Source organism: Colobus angolensis, unplaced genomic scaffold (genome assembly GCF_000951035.1).
Source record: "Colobus angolensis palliatus isolate OR3802 unplaced genomic scaffold, Cang.pa_1.0 Scaffold536, whole genome shotgun sequence".
Taxonomy (NCBI): Eukaryota; Metazoa; Chordata; class Mammalia; order Primates; family Cercopithecidae; genus Colobus; species Colobus angolensis.
The window spans coordinates 332885-352997 of record NW_012118888.1 but is presented as its reverse complement, the minus strand read 5'-3'; the positions used below and the strand labels follow the sequence as shown (position 1 = coordinate 352997).

General features: G+C 47.4%; 3 protein-coding genes across 5 annotated transcripts; 1 reads left to right on the top strand and 2 right to left on the bottom strand.

The window, feature by feature from the left end:
- Positions 1–374: 374 nt before the first annotated feature.
- On the bottom strand, positions 375–953 carry LOC105525485 (chondrosarcoma-associated gene 2/3 protein-like). Its single transcript, XM_011961136.1, is given in 2 exon segments — positions 375–583; positions 586–953. Coding segments are annotated over 2 exon segments (315 nt in total). The 5' UTR covers positions 692–953.
- A 5153-nt stretch (positions 954–6106) lies between these two features.
- LOC105525474 (melanoma-associated antigen 2) lies at positions 6107–10130 on the top strand. Of its 2 annotated transcripts, XM_011961124.1 has the most exons (3): positions 6107–6203; positions 8404–8468; positions 8549–10130. In XM_011961124.1, exon 3 carries the CDS (start codon positions 8614–8616, stop codon positions 9556–9558), a length of 945 nt encoding a protein of 314 aa, XP_011816514.1. In that variant the 5' UTR covers positions 6107–6203; positions 8404–8468; positions 8549–8613; the 3' UTR covers positions 9559–10130. The 2 variants fall into 2 exon arrangements, with proteins under 2 accessions (XP_011816514.1, XP_011816515.1); XM_011961125.1 differs by lacking the exon at positions 8404–8468.
- A 5879-nt stretch (positions 10131–16009) lies between these two features.
- On the bottom strand, positions 16010–19330 carry LOC105525473 (melanoma-associated antigen 3-like). Of its 2 annotated transcripts, none has more exons than XM_011961123.1 (3): positions 19250–19330; positions 17367–17496; positions 16010–17286 (listed from the first exon to the last, which is right to left on the bottom strand). In XM_011961123.1, the coding sequence occupies exon 3, from the start codon at positions 17219–17221 to the stop codon at positions 16280–16282; it is 942 nt and encodes a 313-aa protein (XP_011816513.1). In that variant the 5' UTR covers positions 17222–17286; positions 17367–17496; positions 19250–19330; the 3' UTR covers positions 16010–16279. The 2 variants fall into 2 exon arrangements, with proteins under 2 accessions (XP_011816513.1, XP_011816512.1); XM_011961122.1 differs by having other exon boundaries at positions 17367–17432; positions 19250–19300.
- Between the last annotated feature and the right edge of the window lie 783 nt (positions 19331–20113).

Genomic DNA, 20113 nt, shown 5'->3' with positions numbered 1-20113 from the left:
AGCATCCTGTTGGGAGCATCCTCACCTCCATGACAGTGTTTGGTCCAGGGGAGAAGACGTCTGCAGTGACCCTCTCCGTGGCAGTTTCCACGGGATTTGTGAACGCAAATGAGCACAGGGGAAGGAACCGTGGATTTCTTCATGTAGGCGGGAGGCCCAGGACGGGCAGACTCCATAATTTGAATCAAAGAATTCCCATGCCTGATAACTTCATTCCTTCCATGCACTTATTCATTCCTACAGAAAACTTTTATTGAATATATGCTGAGGAAACACCAAGTCAACAAAAGAAAGTGGCATAGAGATATGATGCAGACCTGGGTGGGGGTCGTGCCAGGGGAGGACAGGTAGGATTCAGAGCTTGGGTGGGCCATTCACTTTGATAGGGCCCCTGGGCCGGGGTTGAGAGAATGCTTTCCGCTTCCTCGCCTCTTTGGTGTTGGTGGGTGGTTGTTGGACAATGGGCTGGAGGCTCGTAGTTTCCTGGACATGTTCACCACACCAGCATCTCTCAACAGTCTACTCCAGTCCACCTGGTCTCCCCCTGCCTCCCCCAGGACAGTGAAGGCAGGCCAGCAGGCAGAAACTCACGCAGCATTTTTATGCTAGTCTTGTGGTAGAATTCCTTTTCCTGGAAAACTTGGTGATTTCTCTTAACACCTTCAACTGATTGGATGAGGCCCATCCACATTATGGAAGTTAAACTGCTTTACTTAAAGTCAACTGATTGTCAATGTTCATCACATCTACAACATACCTTCACAGCAACATGTAGACTACTGTTTGACCACACAGCTTAGCACTATAGCTTAGACAAGTTGACACATATTTTAACCATTGCACATATCTTGCACCAATACAAAAATGTAACTCAAAATGAACCACAGACTTTAAATGCCAAAATTACGGGTTTTTTTCTAAGACAAAACAAAAAAAAATTGTGTTATCTGAGGTTATGTCTTAGTCAGCTCAGGCTGCCATAACAAAATGCCATTGACTGAGAAGGCGAAACAACAGAAATTTATTTTTTTTCACAGTTTTGAACTCTGGATGTCCCAGATGATGGACTGGCAGGTTTGGCTTCTGGTGATGGCCTTATTCCTGGCTTGTAGATGGCCCTTTATCAAGATGAGCATTCTTGGCCTTTTCTCTGTGCATGTGCAGAGAGAGAGAGAGAAAGAGAGAGAGAGAGAGAGAGAGAGAGAGAGAGAAAGGTCATGCAGGCACAAAAGTATTTTCTTCTGTCTCTTCTCCCTTCTTATAAACCACACTAATTCTATCAGATCAAGGCCCCAGCCTTATGACCTCTTTTAACATTAATTACTACTTCCTTAGAGGCCTCATCTCCAAATACAGACACCCTGGGGCTGAAGGCTTCAGAATATGAATTTGCTGAAGGACATAAGCATTAGCAAAGAATGGACACATAGATTAGTAAAACAGAATAGAGCTCAGAAATAGACCTGCACACATATAATCAGGTGATTCACAACAAAGGCAATAATGGTGAATGTACAGGTTTTCCAACTGAACAGTTAGACATCTACACACAAATTATAATAACCTGGACATATCATTATATATTCCACGCAAATTAACTCAAGATACATCATAGCCCTAAAGGAAAATGCAAAAACTATACAACCTCTATAAGAAAACATAAGAGAAAATCCACATAACTTTGAGTTTGGTGATGAGTTTTTAAATTCAACACCAAAAGCATGATCAATGAAAGAAAAATTTACCAAGTTGATTTTATTAAAATAAACATCATGTGCTCTTCAAAAGACAATGTTAAGAAAATGAAAAGAGAAGCCACAGACTAGCAGAAAACATCTGTGGTACACATATGTGATAAAGAACTTGTCTCTACAATATACACGAATTCTTAAAGCTCAATGAAAGAAAACAATGAAAATAGTCAAAGATCTGAACACATGCTACACAAAAGAAGACATACACATGGCAAATAAGCATAATAAGAGTACTGAGCGTCCTTTGGCATCAGATAATTGTGCACTAAAATGAGATACCACTACACACCTATTAGAATGTCCAAAATCCATAAAATGCAAAACAAAGAAAACAAAACCAAGACCAATTGCCAGTGAAGTTGTGGAGCAACAGAAACTCTCATTTATTGCTGGTGGAGATGCAAAATGGTACAGCCACTTTGGAAGACAATTTAGCATTTTCTTAAAAAACCGAACATAGACTTAGCATAAGATTCAGCAGTCATAATCAATTTACCCAACTGATTGAAAAATTTATCTACATAAAAACTTGTATATGAATGTATACAAAAGCTCATTTCATAATCACCAAAAATAGAAGCATCCAAAATGTATTTCATTTGGTGAATGGATATATATATACACACACACACACACACACACATATATATATGTATATGTACAACCAGATAATGATACTACTATACCTCATTGAAAAGGAATAAGTTACAAGACACACAAAGTTATACATGACTCTTTAGTTCATTATGCTACGTGAAAGAAACCAGTCTAAAAAGGCTGCATAGTATAAGATTCTATTTATATGACATTCTGTAAAAGGCAAAATTATAAAGATGAAAAACCTATCAGTGGTAGCCGTGGGTTTTATCTGACAAACACAAGACTTTTATCAGGGCAGTCAAACTAGTATGCATAATGCTGTAATGGTGGTTGCATGCTTGCTTTGGTCTGAATAGTTTTGTTGCCACAAAATTCACGTGCTGAAACACCAAGGTGATGGTAGTAGGTAGAAGGTGGGGTATTTGGAGAATGACTCGATCATGAGAGCAGAGTCCTCATGAATGAGATTAGTGTTTTTATAAAATAGACCCCACAGAGTTCCCTTACCCCTTCTTGCATGTGAGGACCTAGGGAAAAGGCAGCTGTCTATGAACTAGGGAGCAGGTCTCCAGCAGACATGAAATCTGCCAGCACCTTGGTCTTGCACTTCCCAACCTCCAGAATGTGAGAAATAAAGTTGTTTGTTTATAAGCCACCCAGTCGACATTACTTTTGTTATGGAAGCCCAAATGGACTAAGACAATGGCACGAGGTATTTGTCACAACCCATAGATCTTTAAAGCACAAAGAGTGAAGCTTAATGTATTTAAATTTTAAAAGTAACTTAAGAGGTTGGAGAATCACGGGACAGCAGGTAGAATGTTACACAAACACACAAACTTAGCTGTATTATAGATGTATGAAACCACCACAGCGAAGCAAGTGGGGCGGGGAAGTTACCATATTTGGGTACTCCATCAAATAAATATATATTTCTGTAAAGTATAGGTTGGCCAGATAAATGTGTAAAATAGTTGAACATTTGATAATCATTTATTTAATGTTTTAGATATGAAAACTATTGGCTTTTTGTTTTAAAAATTCCTTAACTTTTAAAAATGCATATTAAGGTATTTAGAGATGAAATGGTATAATGCCTTAGATTTGCTCCATATTATTTCAGCAGTTCATATGCAGGTAGGTGAGTGTCTAACGGCAACCAGATTTGCTGTGTATTTAAAATTGGTCATGCTGGGTACCAAGTACGCTGGGTTCTTTATATTAGTTTCTGTTATTCTGTATGTGTGAAGGCTTTCCCTAATAAAACTTTGTTTATCATAAATATGCCATTAAAAGTGAAATCCTAAATGAAATTGACCACTTTGTAGAAATAAAATAAATAAGTAACCAAACTGACCCAAAAAGAAAAATAAAACTTTAATTAAACTATACAAACTGAAACTACAATATTCAAAGCTCAAGCTACCCTCAAACATTCCAGGTTAGGCAGCTTTGGAAGCCAATTTTACTCAATGATCAGGGAAAACTAATCACTATTTTATATCAACTCTTTCAGAACATACAAAAGATTGATAATTGTTCAATTCATTCTCCCAGACTAGCCCTCCTGGATTCAAAACCAGATGAAGATCCCCTGATGGAAAAAGAACACCTCAAGTAACCTCCCTCACATAGCAATAAATATCCTGTGTAAATTAGTAGCGTATTAGATGAATAAACAGGCTCTGCCCAAGGAAATAAAATATGATTTAACATTAGAAAAAAAATCTGTTTCATTGTGATTCCTCACATACAAAATAGAGGAGAAAATTTTTGATCATGTCAACAGGTACAGAAAAAGCTTTTAAAATAAATTTAATATGAGTTCATGGTAAAAAAAAAAAAAAAGCATTTAGGCAACCTATACTCAAAGAGAACTTCTGTTTCCTAAAATCATCAGCAAACATACTTAAATGTCAAATATTCAAAGAATTATCAGTCAAGTCAGGAATGAGTAGTAGATGCAGGCTATTATCTCTACGTTTGAAATCAGGATTGAGACACAAAGAGTTGTAAGTATCAAAATGAGTAAGTGGTATGAATATTGGAAAAACATGTAATATTTAGTGATATACCATTATCGATCTTGAAAATTCAAAGAAAAAGGTATGTGGAATATTCAAGTGCATCTGCCTTCAGAACAAGGTGTGCAACAGATTACTACAGCAAAATCAATATCTTCACCTCACGAAAGCAATGACTAACTAGAACAATTAATAGACAACATACCCTTTGCAATAGCAAGAAAATCCAATAATTACCTGAATAGAAGGCTAATAAAAACGTATAAGGTGTTTATACAGGCAGCTATCGAAGTATACTGACATATTCAGAAAAAAAGAGCTTGAAATATATAGAGGAGTATAACATATTCATTCATGGGGAACACAGCAGTGTAAAAATGTAAATTCAGCTTAAATTATTTACAATTTAGTGCCTTACCTGTAGCCGCCGACATTACAAGCAAATTTGGGCTGCTGTGCTCTGCTTCCCAAATCAACCCTGGAAATTTAGAGAATGGAAACAGAAAGTAAAAAACCAGTATCAGCAACAAAATCTACGTAACAAAACAGGGACAGCCCAGGGTGAGACTGAAGACCTTGCTGAGCTGGTACTTGTGTTTGACACTTGCAGTGTCGGTTGGAGGGGGTTAGCGGCAGGGATGTTGGGGAGGTTTGTAGCCTGCCTAGACGACAGATGAAAGAATGGGTAGAATAAAAGTTTTAAAATTTCCACTTCACTTCATTGCACAATCTGAGGCAGCCCCTGAAAACACGATGCCAAAAGGCCTAGTGTAATGGCAGGACACCAGGAAAATTGGGTTGGTTAAGGCACTATGGCTCCAGAGTTCTGCTAATAACAACCAGAAACCAACATAGTGGGAGAGGAATTACGTTTAAAAAAAAAAAATTCTTTCAACAGAACACAAAGACTGGAATAGAAGTAGATTAGGATATCAGAGTGAATTATGCATACTAAGGGTAGCTGTTACTTCATAGAAATAAATATAAATATTGCTACCTACATATACACATGGAAGATATGTAAACCCTATTTCTTCGATTCAGGGAATAAATCATTTAGGACCAAAGGTTTGCCAAGTGTAGCTCTGGCTGGGGAGGAGCCCTCGTGGGAAGGTGTGCGTCTTCTCCCAGAGGTCACTACAACCGCGGAGCTCCCGCCCTGCAGGGAGCACCTGGGCTGGGACCCACAGCCATTCTCTACAAGGGGTGCAGATACGCATATGCTCAGAGGTGACAAAAACAGTGCATCTCCCACCCATCACTTCATCCAACAGCCAAGAGTGAGGAAGAGGACCCTCCTGAATGAGGACTGAAGGTCCACCCTCCCCCACATAGAGGGACCAGAGAATCCAACTCAGCCCCCTTGTGAGCCCTGGTAAACACTGGCAATGATGTCACCCCGACCACGCCCCTCCCCCCAATGCCACTTCGGGGGGACTCAGAGTCAGAGACTTGGTCTGAGGGGAGCACATACAATCAGCAGAGGATGGCGGTCTAGGCTCGGCCAGGCATCCAAGTCAGGACCCTGAGGGATGACCAAAGGCCCCTCCCACCCCCAACTTCCCCAACCCCGCCAGGATCTACACAGCCACAGGATCCCCGTCCCAATCCCTGCCGCTAACCTCAACACCATCTTCATGCTTACCCCCACTCCCATCCAGACAGAATCCAGTTCCACCCTTTGGAAAACCCAGGGAAGTACCGTTGCCCGGATGTGACGTCAATGACTTGCGCACTGGGGGTCTGAGGGTAGCGAGATTCTCGCCGTGAGCAATGGCGTGATGTCGGCAGAGGGAAGCTGGCCGAAGTTTGGTGAGAAGGCAAGGTGAGACGCTGAGGGAGTACTGGGGCAGGTCTCACCACAGACAGAGGGCCTCAAACAATCCAGTGCTGCCTCTGTTACCAGACCTGGACTACCCCGAAACGGAAGACATGGAAGGCTGGGTCGCCACCACCTCACCCTGCCAACCCCCACCGTTTTAACCCCAGGGAACTCTGGAGTAAGAGCTTTGTGTGACCAGGGCAGGGCTGCTTAGAAGTGGGCAGGGCCCAGACTCAGCCAGGAATCAAGGTCAGGACCCGGAGAGGGGACTGAGCGCAACCCACCCCCTGCCCCCACCACCATTCCCATCCCCCAACACCAACCCCACCCCCATCCCTCAAACACCAACCCCATTCCCATCCCCACCCCCACCCCCACCCTGGCAGAGTCCGGGCTTTGCCCCTGCCATCAACCCAAGGAGGCTCCCGGAATGGTGGCCAAGCACGCGGATCCTGACGTTCACATCTACGGCTAAGGGAAGGGAAGGGGTTCGGTATCGTGAGTATGGCCTTTGGGAAGCAGACGAAGGGCCCAGGCCCTCCTGGAAGACAGTGAAGTCCTGAGAGGACCCAGCATGCCAGGACACGGGGCCTACTGTACCCCTGTCTCAAACTGAGGCAACTTTTCATGTGGCCGCGGGAATCCTAGGGATGCAGAACCATTTCAGCAGGGGGATGGGGCCCAGCCCTGCGAGAAGTCAAGGGGAGGAAGAAGAGGGAGGACTGAGGGGACCTTGCAGTCCAGATCAGTGGGAACCTTGGTCTGGGGGATCCTGGGCACAGTGGCCAAAAGTGCCCTGTGCTCATTGCGCCTTCAGGGTGACAGAGTTGAGGACTGTGGTCTGAGGAGTGGGACTTCAGGTCAGCAGAGGGAGGAATTCCAGGATCTGCCATACCCAGGGTGTGCCCCCTTCGTGAAGACTGGGGAAACCCTCGGCCTAGAAAAAAGGAATGCCACAGAGTTTGGCTGTCCCTTGTTCTTGGCTCTGGGGGAACCTGATCAGGGATGGCCATAGTGGCAATATCATTTGTACCACTGGCAGGAGGTTGGGGAACCCTCAGGGAGATAAGGTGTTGGTGTAAAGAGGAGATGTCTGCCCATTTCAGGGGGTTGGGGGTTGAGGAAGGGCAGGTCCTGGCAGGAGTAAGATAAGTAACCCACAGGAGGCCATCAGAAGCCTCAATATAGAACCAAAGGGGTCACCCCTGGACAACGCTCGTGGGGGTGACAGGATGTGGCCCCTCCTCACTTCTGTTTCAACATCTCAGGGATGTGAGGACCTTGTTTTCAGAGGGTAACTCAGGTCAACACAGGGGCCCCCATCTGGTCGACAGATGCAGTGGTCCTAGGATCTGCCAAGCATCCAGGTGGGGAGCCTGAGGGAGGATTGACGATTCTCCTGGGCCAGAATGCAGACAGGGGGCCCCATAGAAATCTGCCCTGCCCCTGCTGTTACCTGAGAGAGCTTGGGCAGGGCCGTCAGCTGAGGTCCCTCCATTATCCTGGGATCTCTGATGTCAGGGAACAGGAGGGTTTGGTCTGAAGGGGATGCACTCAGGTCAGTAGAGGGAGGGAGGCTCTCAGGCCCTGCCAGGAGTGGACGTGAGGACCAAGCAGGCTCCTCACTCAGGACACATGGACTCCAATGAATTTGGACATCTCTCGTTGTCCTTCCTGGGAGGACCTGGTCATGTATGGCCAGATGTTGGTCCCTCATGTCCTTCTGTACCACATCAGGAATGTGAGTTCTTAACATGAGAGTTTCTCAAGCCAGCAAACGGGTGGGATTAAGCGCTACAAGGAGAAAGGTGAGGGCCCTGAGTGAGCACAGAGGGGACCCTCCACCCGAGTAGAGTGGGGACTTCACAGAGTCTGGCCAACCCTGCTGAAATTTCTGGAAATCCGTGGCTGTGCTTGCAGTCTGCACCCTGAAGGCCCATGCATTCCTTTCCCAGGAATCAGGAGCTCTAGAAACCAGGCAGTGAGGCCTTGGTCTCAGTCAGTGTCCTCAGGTCACAAAGCAGAGGGTGTGCAGACAGTGCCAACACTGAAGGTTTTACTGGAATGCGCACCAAGGGCCCCACCCGCCCCAGAACAAATGGGACTCCAGAGCGCCTGGCCTCACCCTCCTACTGCCAGTCCTGCAGCCTCAGCATGTGCTTGCTGGCTGTACCCTGAGATGCCCTCTCACTTCCTCCTTCAGGTTCTGAGGGGTCAGGCCGACAAGGAGGACCCGAGGCACTGGAGGAGCATTGAAGGAGAAGATCTGTAAGTAAGCCTTTGATAGAGCCTCCAAGGGTCAGTTCAGTTCTCAGCTCAGGGCTCTCACACGCTCCGTCTCTCCCCAGGCCTGTGGGTCTTCATTGCCCAGCTCCTGCCCACATTCCCGCCTGCTGCCGTGACCAAAGTCATCATGCCTCTTGAGCAGAGGTGTCAACACTGCAAGCCTGAAGAAGGTCTTGAGGCCCAAGGAGAGGCCCTTGGCCTGGTGGGTGCGCAGGCTCCTGCTACTGAGGAGCAGGAGACTGCCTCCTCCTCTTCTACACTAGCGGAAGTCACCCTGGGGGAGGTGCCTGCTGCTGAGTCACCAGGTCCTACCCAGAGTCCTCAGGAGGTCTCCAGCTTCTCTACTACCATCAACTACACCCTTCGAAGCCAATCCGATGAGGGCTCCAGCAACCAAGAAGAGGAGGGACCAAGAATGTTTCCTGACCTGGAGTCCGAGTTCCGAGCAACACTCAGTAGGAGGGTGACTGAGTTGGTTCATTTTCTGCTCCTCAAGTATCGAGCCAGGGAGCCGTTCACAATGGCAGAAATGCTGGAGAGTGTCGTCAGAAATTGCCAGTACTTGTTTCCTGTGATCTTCAGCAAAGCCTCCGAGTACTTGCAGCTGGTCTTTGGCATCGAGGTGATGGAAGTGGTCCCCATCGGCCACTTCTACATCCTTGTCACCTGCCTGGGCCTCTCCTACGATGGCCTGCTGGGCGACAATCAGATCATGCCCAAGACAGGCCTCCTGATAATCATCCTGGCCATAATCGCAATAGAGGGTGACAGTGCTCCTGAGGAGAAAATCTGGGAGGAGCTGAGTGTGTTGGAGGTGTTCAATGGGAGGGAGGATAGTGTCTTCGCACATCCCAGGAAGCTGCTCACCCAAGATTTCGTGCAGGAAAACTACCTGGAGTACCGGCAGGTGCCAGGCAGTGATCCTGCATGCTATGAGTTCCTGTGGGGTCCAAGGGCCCTCGTTGAAACCAGCTATGTGAAAGTCCTGTACCATGTGCTAAAGATCAGTGGGGAGCCTCACATTTCCTACCCACCCCTGCATGAATGGGCTTTGAGAGAGGGGGAAGAGTGAGTCCGAGCTCGCGGTGCAGCCAGGGCCAGTGGGAGGGGTCTGGGCCAGTGCACCTTCCAGGGCCCCATTCATTATCTTCCGCTGCCTCGTGTGACGTGAGGCCCATTCTTCACTCTTTGAAGAGAGCAGTCAGCATTCTCAGTTTTGGGTTTCTGTTCTATTGAATGACTTGGAGATTTATCTTTGTTTCCTGTTGGAATTGTTCAAATTTTCCTTTTAATGGATGGTTGAATGAACTTCAGCATCCATGTTTGTGAATGACAGTAGTCACACATAGTGCTGTTTATATAGTTTAGGAGTAAGAGTCTTGTTTTTTATTCAGATTGGGAAATCCATTCCATTTTGTGAATTGTAACATAATTACAGCAGTGGAGAAGGTATTTGCTTAAAATTGTGAGCGAATTAGCAGTAACATACCTGAGATAAAGAACTCAAGACATTAAAAGATAGTTAATTCTTGCCTTATACCTCAGTCTATTCTGTAAAATCAAACAAATATGCATACCTGGATTTCCTCGGCTTCTTTGAGAATGCAAGAGAAATTAAATCTGAATAAATAATTCTTCTGTTTACTGGCTCATTTCTTTTCCATTCACTCAGCATCTGCTCTGTGGAAGGCCCTGAGTTAGTAGTGGAGATGCTAGGGGTAAGCCAGACTCATGCCTACCCATAGGGTTGTAGAATCTAGGAGCTGCAGTCATATAATTAAGGTGGCAAGAAGTCCTGTAAGATGTACAGGAAATGTAAGAGAGGGGTGAGGGTGTCAGGCTCCAGGTGAGAGTGGTGGAGTGTAAATGCCCTGAACTGGGGCATTTGGGGCTTTGATAAACTGCAGTTTGATCTGAAGGAGCTGACTCTAATGAAGCTGGGTAGGTGCAGGGCCAAATTCTCAGAGGGTGTGAGATAAGCCTGGAATTGAAAGCAACTCTGAGCAGTTTCTTTAGAATGGGGAATGAACCGAGAGGAGTCTCCACCTGGGGCAGGAATGGAAGGTGTCCTGTGCTTTTGTCCCAGTGCTATTGAACACAGCCCAAGATGCACGTGATGGACACCCATCATCTGTAAGGGTTTTCTGAGCGATGAGGGTGAATTTCCTGGGAAGGGTGACCCAGAAGCCACTGGCCAGGTGCTTTTCTGCCAGGCAGGGAGAGCCAGAGCTGACTCCATTAAAAAGGCATTCTAACTAGGTTATCTCAAGTGCAATTTGACCAATTGTAAGCACGGGCTAGATTTTGAATGGTAACAAAATGCATGCAAATAGTGGATTGGGTGGGAAAGCAGCTGGGAGAGAGGGAAGGAGTTGGTCTTTGACACAGATTCTAGGAGCTTTGAGCTGCACCTGTCTGGGCAAAACTTCCACACAACCAAATTTTGAAGTGCATTCTCTAAGGGGAAATACTTAGCTGAATTTTAAGGGTGAAGCTTCCTTTTGTGGCTAAGTATTCCATGTTCTATTAAGCTGTATATTCTCTGATAAGTCCTGGAGAACAACGACAACAACAACAAAATCCCAGTGTTAGGGCCTGGGGTTAAAACATATTAGAAATAACAGCCATCCACCATTTGTGAAACTTCTAATTTACACCAGGCCCAGAGCCAGGTGCTTCACCTGCGTTTTATACATTCCGACTGTCCTACTAGACGGGCCTTACACATCTGCTTACAGATGAAGAATCCGGGGCTCACAGGGTTTGTGAATTGGGTCAAAGAAACAGGGTATTTCCTGGGTATTTCTCAGGATCACATGGTTACTAAGGAACACGGCTGGAAGCAGACCCCTGGTATGAATTCCTTTAGAACCCATGCTGTTCCCACTTCTCTGAGCCTGAGGCTGACCTCCTGACAGGACTTTATTTTTCTTCTCAGCACTCCACCATGTTTCTCAGGTGACAAAAAGAAGAACCTTGAGGGCAGCATACTAAAAGCAGGCCTGCAGAATGCGACAATGAGAATCAAACACCATTTGGGGCTGGTATGCACTGGGTTCCCTGAGAGCTGACGTTGCCCAGATGTGGGCATTTCTGTCCAGCCCCAGCACTTTCAGAATTACAGCACATTTCTCCTGGTCATTTCCATGTGTCCTGTCTGACGCTGGAACCTATAGGGCCTGCTGATCAGCTCCTCACTAATCCTCACAGAACAGCCCAGAATTACCTGCTCACCTCCTGACAGGGTGCATTCCTTCTCCCTGTAGAAGTCCACCTGCTGTCCCATCTCTCACCCAGGAAGCCATATGATGTCAAAAACCCTTTTGATATAAAAACTCACATGGGGACAGTGACACTTAGACACTTGGTTACCACTCTGGTTGTCCTCAACACACTCTGTTTTCTGAATGGGCTGAGTAGTCTGTTTCATCATATTATCTAAGGGTTCTTGTGTGATATCACCCTGAAGTCAGAGGAATTTGGAACCACCTTGATAACTTGAAATCAAGCTTTCACAGGGCATCCTTTTGGAATTCGCCTCTAAATACATGCACAGATAAATGGTCAAAGAGCAAATCATCCCTCATGAGTATTAGATGAGAAAAACCTTGGGAAATCCCAGTAGAACAAACATCTACTTACTGAGACTGAATTCCTAAATATCTGGAGTCTTCCAGGAGTTTAAAAAAGATTCCTTGAAAACATGTCAACTCTCATGAAAGAGGAATAATTAAGCAACCTTCTGTTTCTTGTCTGTTTACCTGCTCCACGGGAAAATACTGGCCTTCAATGTGCGTAAAGGCACCAGACAGGTGTTCAGGCGTGTGGAGGGTAGCACAAATTCACAGGTTAACATTTTGACAGGGAATCAAATGGAGGAAAAATTCTCAGCCTACTAAGGATTTAAAGGATATTACAAAGGAAAGCCTTCCTGTTGAGACTTTCAAGATTCTTGAACAGTTAGTTGTGATTGTATATTTGAAAACATCAGTCACATATTTGACACTGGAAAAAGTTGGAGAATGTCACGGCAAATTTGACCTTCTCAGAAACTTCTCCTAGAAATGAGATGGGTAGTGTAATACCAAATAATCATAGTTGCTTTTTGTTGAGCACCTACTATGTAACAGTTTATAGGGGAGGGTATACTACTCACCCACATTTTGTCTTTGTCTCCTTCCTGGACACATGGGAACAGTAAAGTCCTTGTAGTTAGAAAGGGCCATGTGACTTTTCCATTACACCAATATATGAGCAGAAGCATCGTTTGTCACATCCAGGCATTTGGGAGCCAGTGTGTCATTTCCACGCTTTCTGCCCACTTTCAACAGCAAACATGGCAGCTTCATCTTGAGATGACAGAATCACAAGGTGGAAGCAGCTTGGATCCCTGGGTCCCATGAGAATGGAGATCCCCTGGCAAACTGCATCAGAACTTATTTGCACGTAAAATAAACTTCTGTTGTGGCAAGCCATTCATGGTGGTTCTGTTGCATTGGCTAGCAGTTTCTTAAACTGACATGGCTAGTATTGCTGTTGTCAGGATTAAATATTTTTTATTTAAAATGTAGTAGCGCATATATTCTTATTGCAAAAATTATAGAAATGTAGATAATTCAGAATTTTTTTTTTTACAAAGCTCCTCCACGGTTAACAACACCTCCCCCCACACAGGTCACCACAACTAACAATCTTGTGTATTATTTTACTGCTGACTGTAATCTTTTCACTGACAAACCATAACAGTATAGTATTTTTATTTAATATACAGGAACAATGACATACATACTGATCTGCTTTTATCACTTTATAAAACAGAGTATGTTTCGACAACAGTATAGATTAGATAGATAGATAGATAGATAGGTAGACAGACAGATCTTTCTCACTTTTGAAACCACTTTCCTTAATTCTAAATTAGGCATGCACCATATTTAATAAACCTCTTTCTTCCTAATGGACATGTAAGTCATTTCCCATTTGCTGTGTGATAAATAGAATAAAATCAACATCTGAATATGAATTTTAGGCAAACATGGTTTTCTTCTAAGATGGATATATTAACATGAACATTGAATTAAAATGAAAGGGTGAAAATAGTTTTAACATTTAAAATATTTCTAAAATTGTATTACAAAAATGCTGTGCCAATTCAAATTCTCATAAAAATCACAATCAATTTAAAATTCTGAAATGTGGACAGGACATTTCTTCTCTGCTTTGAGAAAGATTTGGTCAGATGAGGAGAGGAGAGGAGCCAGGTAATGAAAGCAGACAGGAGACCCTCAGCCCATAAGGGAGGATCCAGGGGAGAACCATTGCTGGCGTCCATGAGAGAGAGACCACATGCGAAACCAAGTCCACAGAGCCCCAGGCAGGCTGGCACTCCGAGCTCTAAATCCAGAGTTCAGGCCAGTGGGGTCAGGGACCTAAGGGAGAGAAGAGGGAGGGGAAGGGGGAAGACAGGACAATGAACAGGAATAGGCTTGGGAAATCCCGGCACTATCATCAGCAGCTGGAGGGGGCCCTGTGATCTGAGTGGGCAGGCCTGTTGGCTGAATGCACCAGGGCTGTGCTGGTCATGATGCCATCATGCCTGCTGTCACAGTCACCACCTGGATCATTTTCAAGGCACGTCCACAGCCAATCCTTCATCTGCAGAGTCTGAACTGACTAGTCACAGGGCACTGTTCCTCCCATTTCTCCTCCATGCAGCCCCACTGCCCCTTTCAACTGCATTCCTGGCCTGTCTCATCAGTTGGTCATCAGTCAGCAACCCACTCACTTAGCCCAGCCTCTATGGAGGGTCCCCAGGGGATAAAACACCAGCCCCGAGCAGGCATGAAGACAGCTCCCACATCTGGGACGCTGGTGAAGGTGCAAAGGACCACTGGAGTGTTCAAGAGAGGTAGCTGGCCCAGAATGATGCAGAGAGTCAGCCAAGCTCTTCCTGAGAGAGGGAAGGGGATTCTGAGGGCAGGAAGGTTGACCAGCACAGCTGATGATGGTGCTGGGATTTCCCAAGCCTATTCTTACTCATTGTTCTGTCCTCCCTCCTCCTTCCCCCTTCTCTCCCTCAGGCCCCTGACTCCACCGGCCTGAACTCTAGATTTAGAGCTCTGAGTGCCAGCCTGCCTGGGATTCTGTGGACTTGGTTTCGCATGTGATCTCTCTCATGGACACTAGCAATGGCTCTCCCCTGGATCCTCCTGGGATCCTCCCTCACTGGCTGAGGGTCTCCCGTCTGCTGTCATTACCTGGCTCCTCTTCAGTCTGACCAAATCCTTCTCAAAGCACAGAAGAAATGTCCTGTCCACATTTCAGAATTTTAAACCGATTGTGATTTTTATGAGAATTTGAATTGGCACAGCATTTTTGTAATAAAATTTTAGAAATATTTTAGATGTTAAATTATTTTCACCCTTTCACTTTAACCCAATGTACATGTCAATATATCCTTCTTCTCAAAACTTCTAGAATCTGAGTCAAAGACCAACTCCTTCCCTCTCTCCCAGCTGCTTTCCACCCAATCCACTATTTTCATGCATTTTGTTACCATCCAAAATCTAGCCCGTGCTTACAGTTAGTCAAATTGCACTTGAGATAACCTAGTTAGAATGCCTTTTTAACGGAGTCAGCTCTGGTTCTTCCTGCCAGGCAGAAAAGCACCCGGCCAGTGGCTTCTGGGTCACCCTGCTGGGAAATTCAGCCTTATTGCTCAGGAAACCGTTGCAGATGATGGATGTCCTTCACCTAGATCTTGGGTTGTGTTCAATAGCAGTGGGACAAAAGCACAGGACACCTTCCGTTTCTGCCCCAGGTGGAGACTCCTCTCTGTTCATCCCCGATCCGAAATAAACGACTCAGAGTTGCTTTCCATTCCAGGCTTTTCTCTCACTCTCTGAGAATCTGACCCTGGACCCACTCAGCTTCATTAGAGTCAGCTCCTTCAGAAAGAACTGCAGTTTATCAAACCCAAAAATGCCCCAGCTCAGGGCATTTACACTCCACCACACTCACCTGGAGCCCCACACCCTCACCCCTCTCTTACATTTCCTCTGCATCTTACAGGACTTCTCCCCACCTTAATTATATGACTGCAGCTCCTAGACTCTACAACCCTATGTGTAGGCGTGAGTCTGGCTTACCTTAGCATCTCCACTACTAACCCAGGGCCTTCCACAGAGCAGATGCTGAGTGAATGGAAAAGAAATGAGCCAGTGAACAGGAAGAATTATTTATTCAGATTTAATTTCTCTTGCATTCTCAAAGAAGCCAAGGAAATCGAGGTATGCATATTTATTTAATTTTACAGAATAGACTGAGGTATAAGGCAAGAATTAACTATCTTTTAATGTCTTGAGTTGTTTATCTCTTGCATGTTATTGCTAATTTGTTCACAATTTTAAGCAAATACATTTTCACTGCTGTAATTATGTCACAATTCGCAAAATGGAATGGATTTCCCAATCTGAATAAAATACAAGACTTTTGCTCCTAAACTATATAAACAGCACTATGTGTGATTACTGTCATTCACAAACATGGATGCTGAAGTTCATTCAACCATCCGTTAAAAGGAACATTTGAGCAATTCCAACAGGAAACAAAGATAAATCTCCAAGTCATCCAACACAACAGAAACCCAAAACTGAGAATGCTGACTGCTCTCTTCAAAGAGTGAAGAATGGGCCTCATGTCACACAAGGTAGTGGAAACTAATGGATGGGGCCCTGGAAGGTGCACTGGCCCAGACCCCTCCCACTGGCCCTGGCTGCAACGGGTGCTCGGACTCACTCTTCCCCCTCTCTCAAAGCCCATTCATGCAGGGGTGCAGAGGAAAAGTGAGGTCCTCCACTGATCTTTAGCATATGGTACAGGACTTTCGCATAGCTAGTTTCAACGAGGGCCCTTGGACCCCACAGGAACTCGTAGCATGCAGGATCACTGCCTGGCACCTGCCGGTACTCCAGGTAGTTTTCCTGCACCAAATCTTGGGTGAGCAGCTTCCTGGGATCCGTGAAGACATTGTGCTCCCTCCCCTCAAACACCTCCAACACATTCAGCTCCTCCCAGATTTTCTCCTCAGGAGCGCAGTCGCCCTCTTTTGCGATTATGGCCAGGACGATTATCAGGAGGCCTGTCGTGGGCATGATCTGATTGTCGCCCAGCAGGCCATCGTAGGAGAGGCCCAGGCAGGTGACAAAGGTGTATAAGTGGCCGACTGGGTCCACTTCCATCAGCTCGATGCCAAAGACCAGCTGCAAGGAATCAGATGCGTTGCTGAAGATCACAGGAAAGAAGTACTCGCAATTTCTCATGACACTCTCCAGCATTTCTGCCTTTGTGACTGGCTCCCTGGCTCGATACTTGAGGAGCAGAAAATGAACCAACTCAGCCACTTTCCTCCTGAGTGCTGCTTGGAAGCCGGACTCCAGGTCAGGAAAGGCGCTTGGACCCTCCTCTTCTTGGCTGCTGGAGTCCTCATCAGATTGGCTCCAGAGAGTGTAGTTGATGGTACTGGGGAGGGTGGAGGCTCCCTGAGGACTCTGGGGAGGACCCGGTGACTCGGCAGCAGGCATCTCCCGCTGGGTGACTTCCACTACAGAAGAAGAGGAGGCAGTCTCCTGCTCCTCAGTAGCAGGAGCCTGCGCACCCACCAGGCCCAGGGCATCTCCTCGGGCCTCAAGGCCTTCTTCAGGCTTGCAGTGCTGACTCCTCTGCTCAAGAGACATGTTTACTCTGGTCAGGGCAGCAGGCAGCAATGTGGGCAGGAGCTGGGCAATGGAGACCCACAGGCCTGGGGAGAGAGGAAGTGTGTGAGAGCCCTCAGCTGACAACTGAACTGAACCTTGGAGACTCTAACAAAGGTTTACTTACAGATCTTCTCCTTCCGTGCTCCTCCAGGGGCCTCTGGTCCTCCTTGACAGCCTGTCCCCTCAGAACCTGAAGGAGGAAGTGAGAGAGCACCTCAGGTTACAGCTGGCCAGTGCATGCTGAGGTTGCAGGACTGAAAGTATTGAGGGTGAGGCCAGACGCTCTGGAGTCCCACGTGTTCTGGGGCTGTTGTGGCCCTTGGTGTGAATTGAAGTCAAACCTTCACTGTTGGCTCTGTCTCAGCCCCCTCTACTCTGTGACCTGAGGTCACTGCCTCAGACACATCGTTACTGCTTTGTTCCTGGAGCTCCTGATTCCTGGGAGAAGAATCCACGGGCCCTCAATGTGCAGACAGTAAACCCAGCCATGGATTCCCAGAACTGTCAGGAGGGTTGGTGAGACTCTGTGAGGTCCCCACTCTACCGGGGTGGAGGGTCCCCTCTGTGCTCACTCAGGGCCCACACCTTTCTCCTTATAGGGCCTAATCCCTCCCTTTTGCTGACCTGAGAATCTCTCATGTCACGAACTCACATCCCTGATATGGTACAGAAAAACATGAGGGTACTCACATCTGGCCACACATTCCCAGATCCTCCCAGGAAGGACAAAGAGAGATGTCCAAATTTATTGAAGTCCGTGTGCCCTGGGTGAGGAGACTGCTTGGTCCTCACCTCCACTCCTGGCAGGGTCTGAGAGCCTCCCTCTACTTACCTGAGTGCAGCCCCCTCAGACCAAGGCCTCCCCTTCCCTGACATCAATGATCCTAGGATAATGGAGGGACCTCAGCTGACAGCCTTGCCTGGGTTCTCTGAGGTAACAGCAGGGGCAGGGTAGATTTTTGGGGGCCCACAGTCCACATTCTGTCCCAGGGGTACCCTCAATCCTCCCTCAGCCTCCCCACCTGGACGCTTGGCAGAGCCTAGTACCACTACATCTGTCAACCAGATGGGGGCCCCATGGAGGTACACCTTGGGTCCTGCAGATCCTGGGATTCCTCCCTCTGCTGACCTGAAGTCCCACTCTTCAGGCCACAGCCCTCAACCCTGTCACCCTGAAGGCGCAATGAGCACGGGGCACATTCGGTCACTGTGCCCAGCATCCCCTAGCCCAAGGTTCCCACTGATCTGGACTCCAAGGTCCCCTCAGTCCTCCCTCTTCTTCCTCCCCTTGACTCCTCGCAGGGCTGGGCCCCAACCCCCTGCTGAAGTGGCTCTGCATCCCTAGGATTCCCGTGGCCTGATGAAAAGGTGCCTCAGTTTGAGACAGTGGTACCGTGGGCCTCTTGTCCTGGCATGCTGGGTCCCCTCAGGACTCCACTGTCTTCCAGGAGGGCCTGGGCCCTTTTACTGCTTCCCAAAGGCCGTACTGACGATACCGAACCCCTTCCCTTCCCTTAGCCGTAGATGTGAACCTCAGGATTCACGTGCCTGGCCGCCATTACCGGAGCTTCTGTGAGTTGATACCAGGCGCAAAGCCTGGATTCTTCCAGGATAGGGGTGGAGGTGGGGATGGAAATTGGGAGTGGGGAATAGGGTTGGGGTTGGTGTTCAGGGATGGGGGTGGGGTGGATGTTGGGGGATGGGAATGGCGGTGGGAGTGGTGGTTAGGTTGCCCTCAGTCGCCTCTTGGGGTCCTGACCTTGATTCCTGGAACAGCCTGGGTCCTGAGCTCTTCTAACTAGCTCTGCCCTGGGAACATTAAGCTCTGTCGCCAGAGTTCCCTGTGGTTAAACCAGTGGGGGTTGGCGGGGAGAGATAGTGGCGACCCAGCCTTCAGGACGTCTTCCCTTGCGGAGTGTTCCAGGCCTGGCAGCAGAGGCAGCGCTGGATTATTTGGGGCCCTCTGTCTGGGGTGAGACCCGCCGCAGTCCTCCCTCAGCGTCTCACCTTGCCTCCTCACCAAGCCTGGGCCTGCTTCCCTCCGCCGACATCAGGCCGTTGCTCAGGGCGAGAATCTCGCGGTCGTCTTGGTGCCAATGCGCAGTCAGTGACGTCACATCCGGGCAACGGTACTCGCCTGGGTTCACAGCAGGGGTGGAACTGGATTCGGCCTGGATGGGGATCTGGATGGGGATGGGGGTGAGCACGAAGATGGTGATGGGGGAAGGGGTAGAGATTGGGATGGGGATCCTGAGGCTGTATGTCCTAGTGGGGTCAGGGGAGTTGGGGGTGGGAGGAGGCTTCGGCCATCCCTCAGGGTCCTGAAGTTGATGCCTGGCTGACTCAGGACCGCCATCATCTGCCAATGGTTTCTCCTCCGCTCAGACCAAGTCTCTGAGTCCCCCCGAAGTGGCATTGGGGGAAGGGCTGTGGTCGGGGTGACATCATTGCCTGTGTTTACCAGAGCTGACAAGAGGGGCTGAGCTGGATTCTGTGGTCCCTCTATGTGGCAAGGTGGGGGGGCTGTGGACCCTCTGTCTTCACTCAAGAGGGTCCTCTTCCTCACCCCTGGCTGTTGGATGAAGTGATGGGCAGGAGATGCTCTGTTTCTGTTACCTCTGAGCATTTGCATAGCTGCACCCCTTGTAGAGAATGGCTACGGGTCCCAGGTCAGGTGCTCCCGGCAGGGCGGCAGCCCCCGCGGTTGTAGTGACCTCTGGGAGAAGACGCACACCTTCCCACGGGGGCTCCTCCCCAGCCAGAGCTACACTTGGCAAACTTTTGGTACTAAATGATTTATTCTCTGAATCAAAGAAATAGGGTTTACATATCTTACAAGTATATGTGTAGGTAACAATATATATATACACA

Excerpts from the sequence above, each read along its gene's own strand:
- LOC105525474 (XM_011961125.1), top strand. The coding sequence starts at position 8,614 with ATGCCTCTTGAGCAGAGGTGTCAACACTGCAAGCCTGAAGAAGGTCTT.
- LOC105525473 (XM_011961123.1), bottom strand. The coding sequence starts at position 17,221 with ATGTCTCTTGAGCAGAGGAGTCAGCACTGCAAGCCTGAAGAAGGCCTT.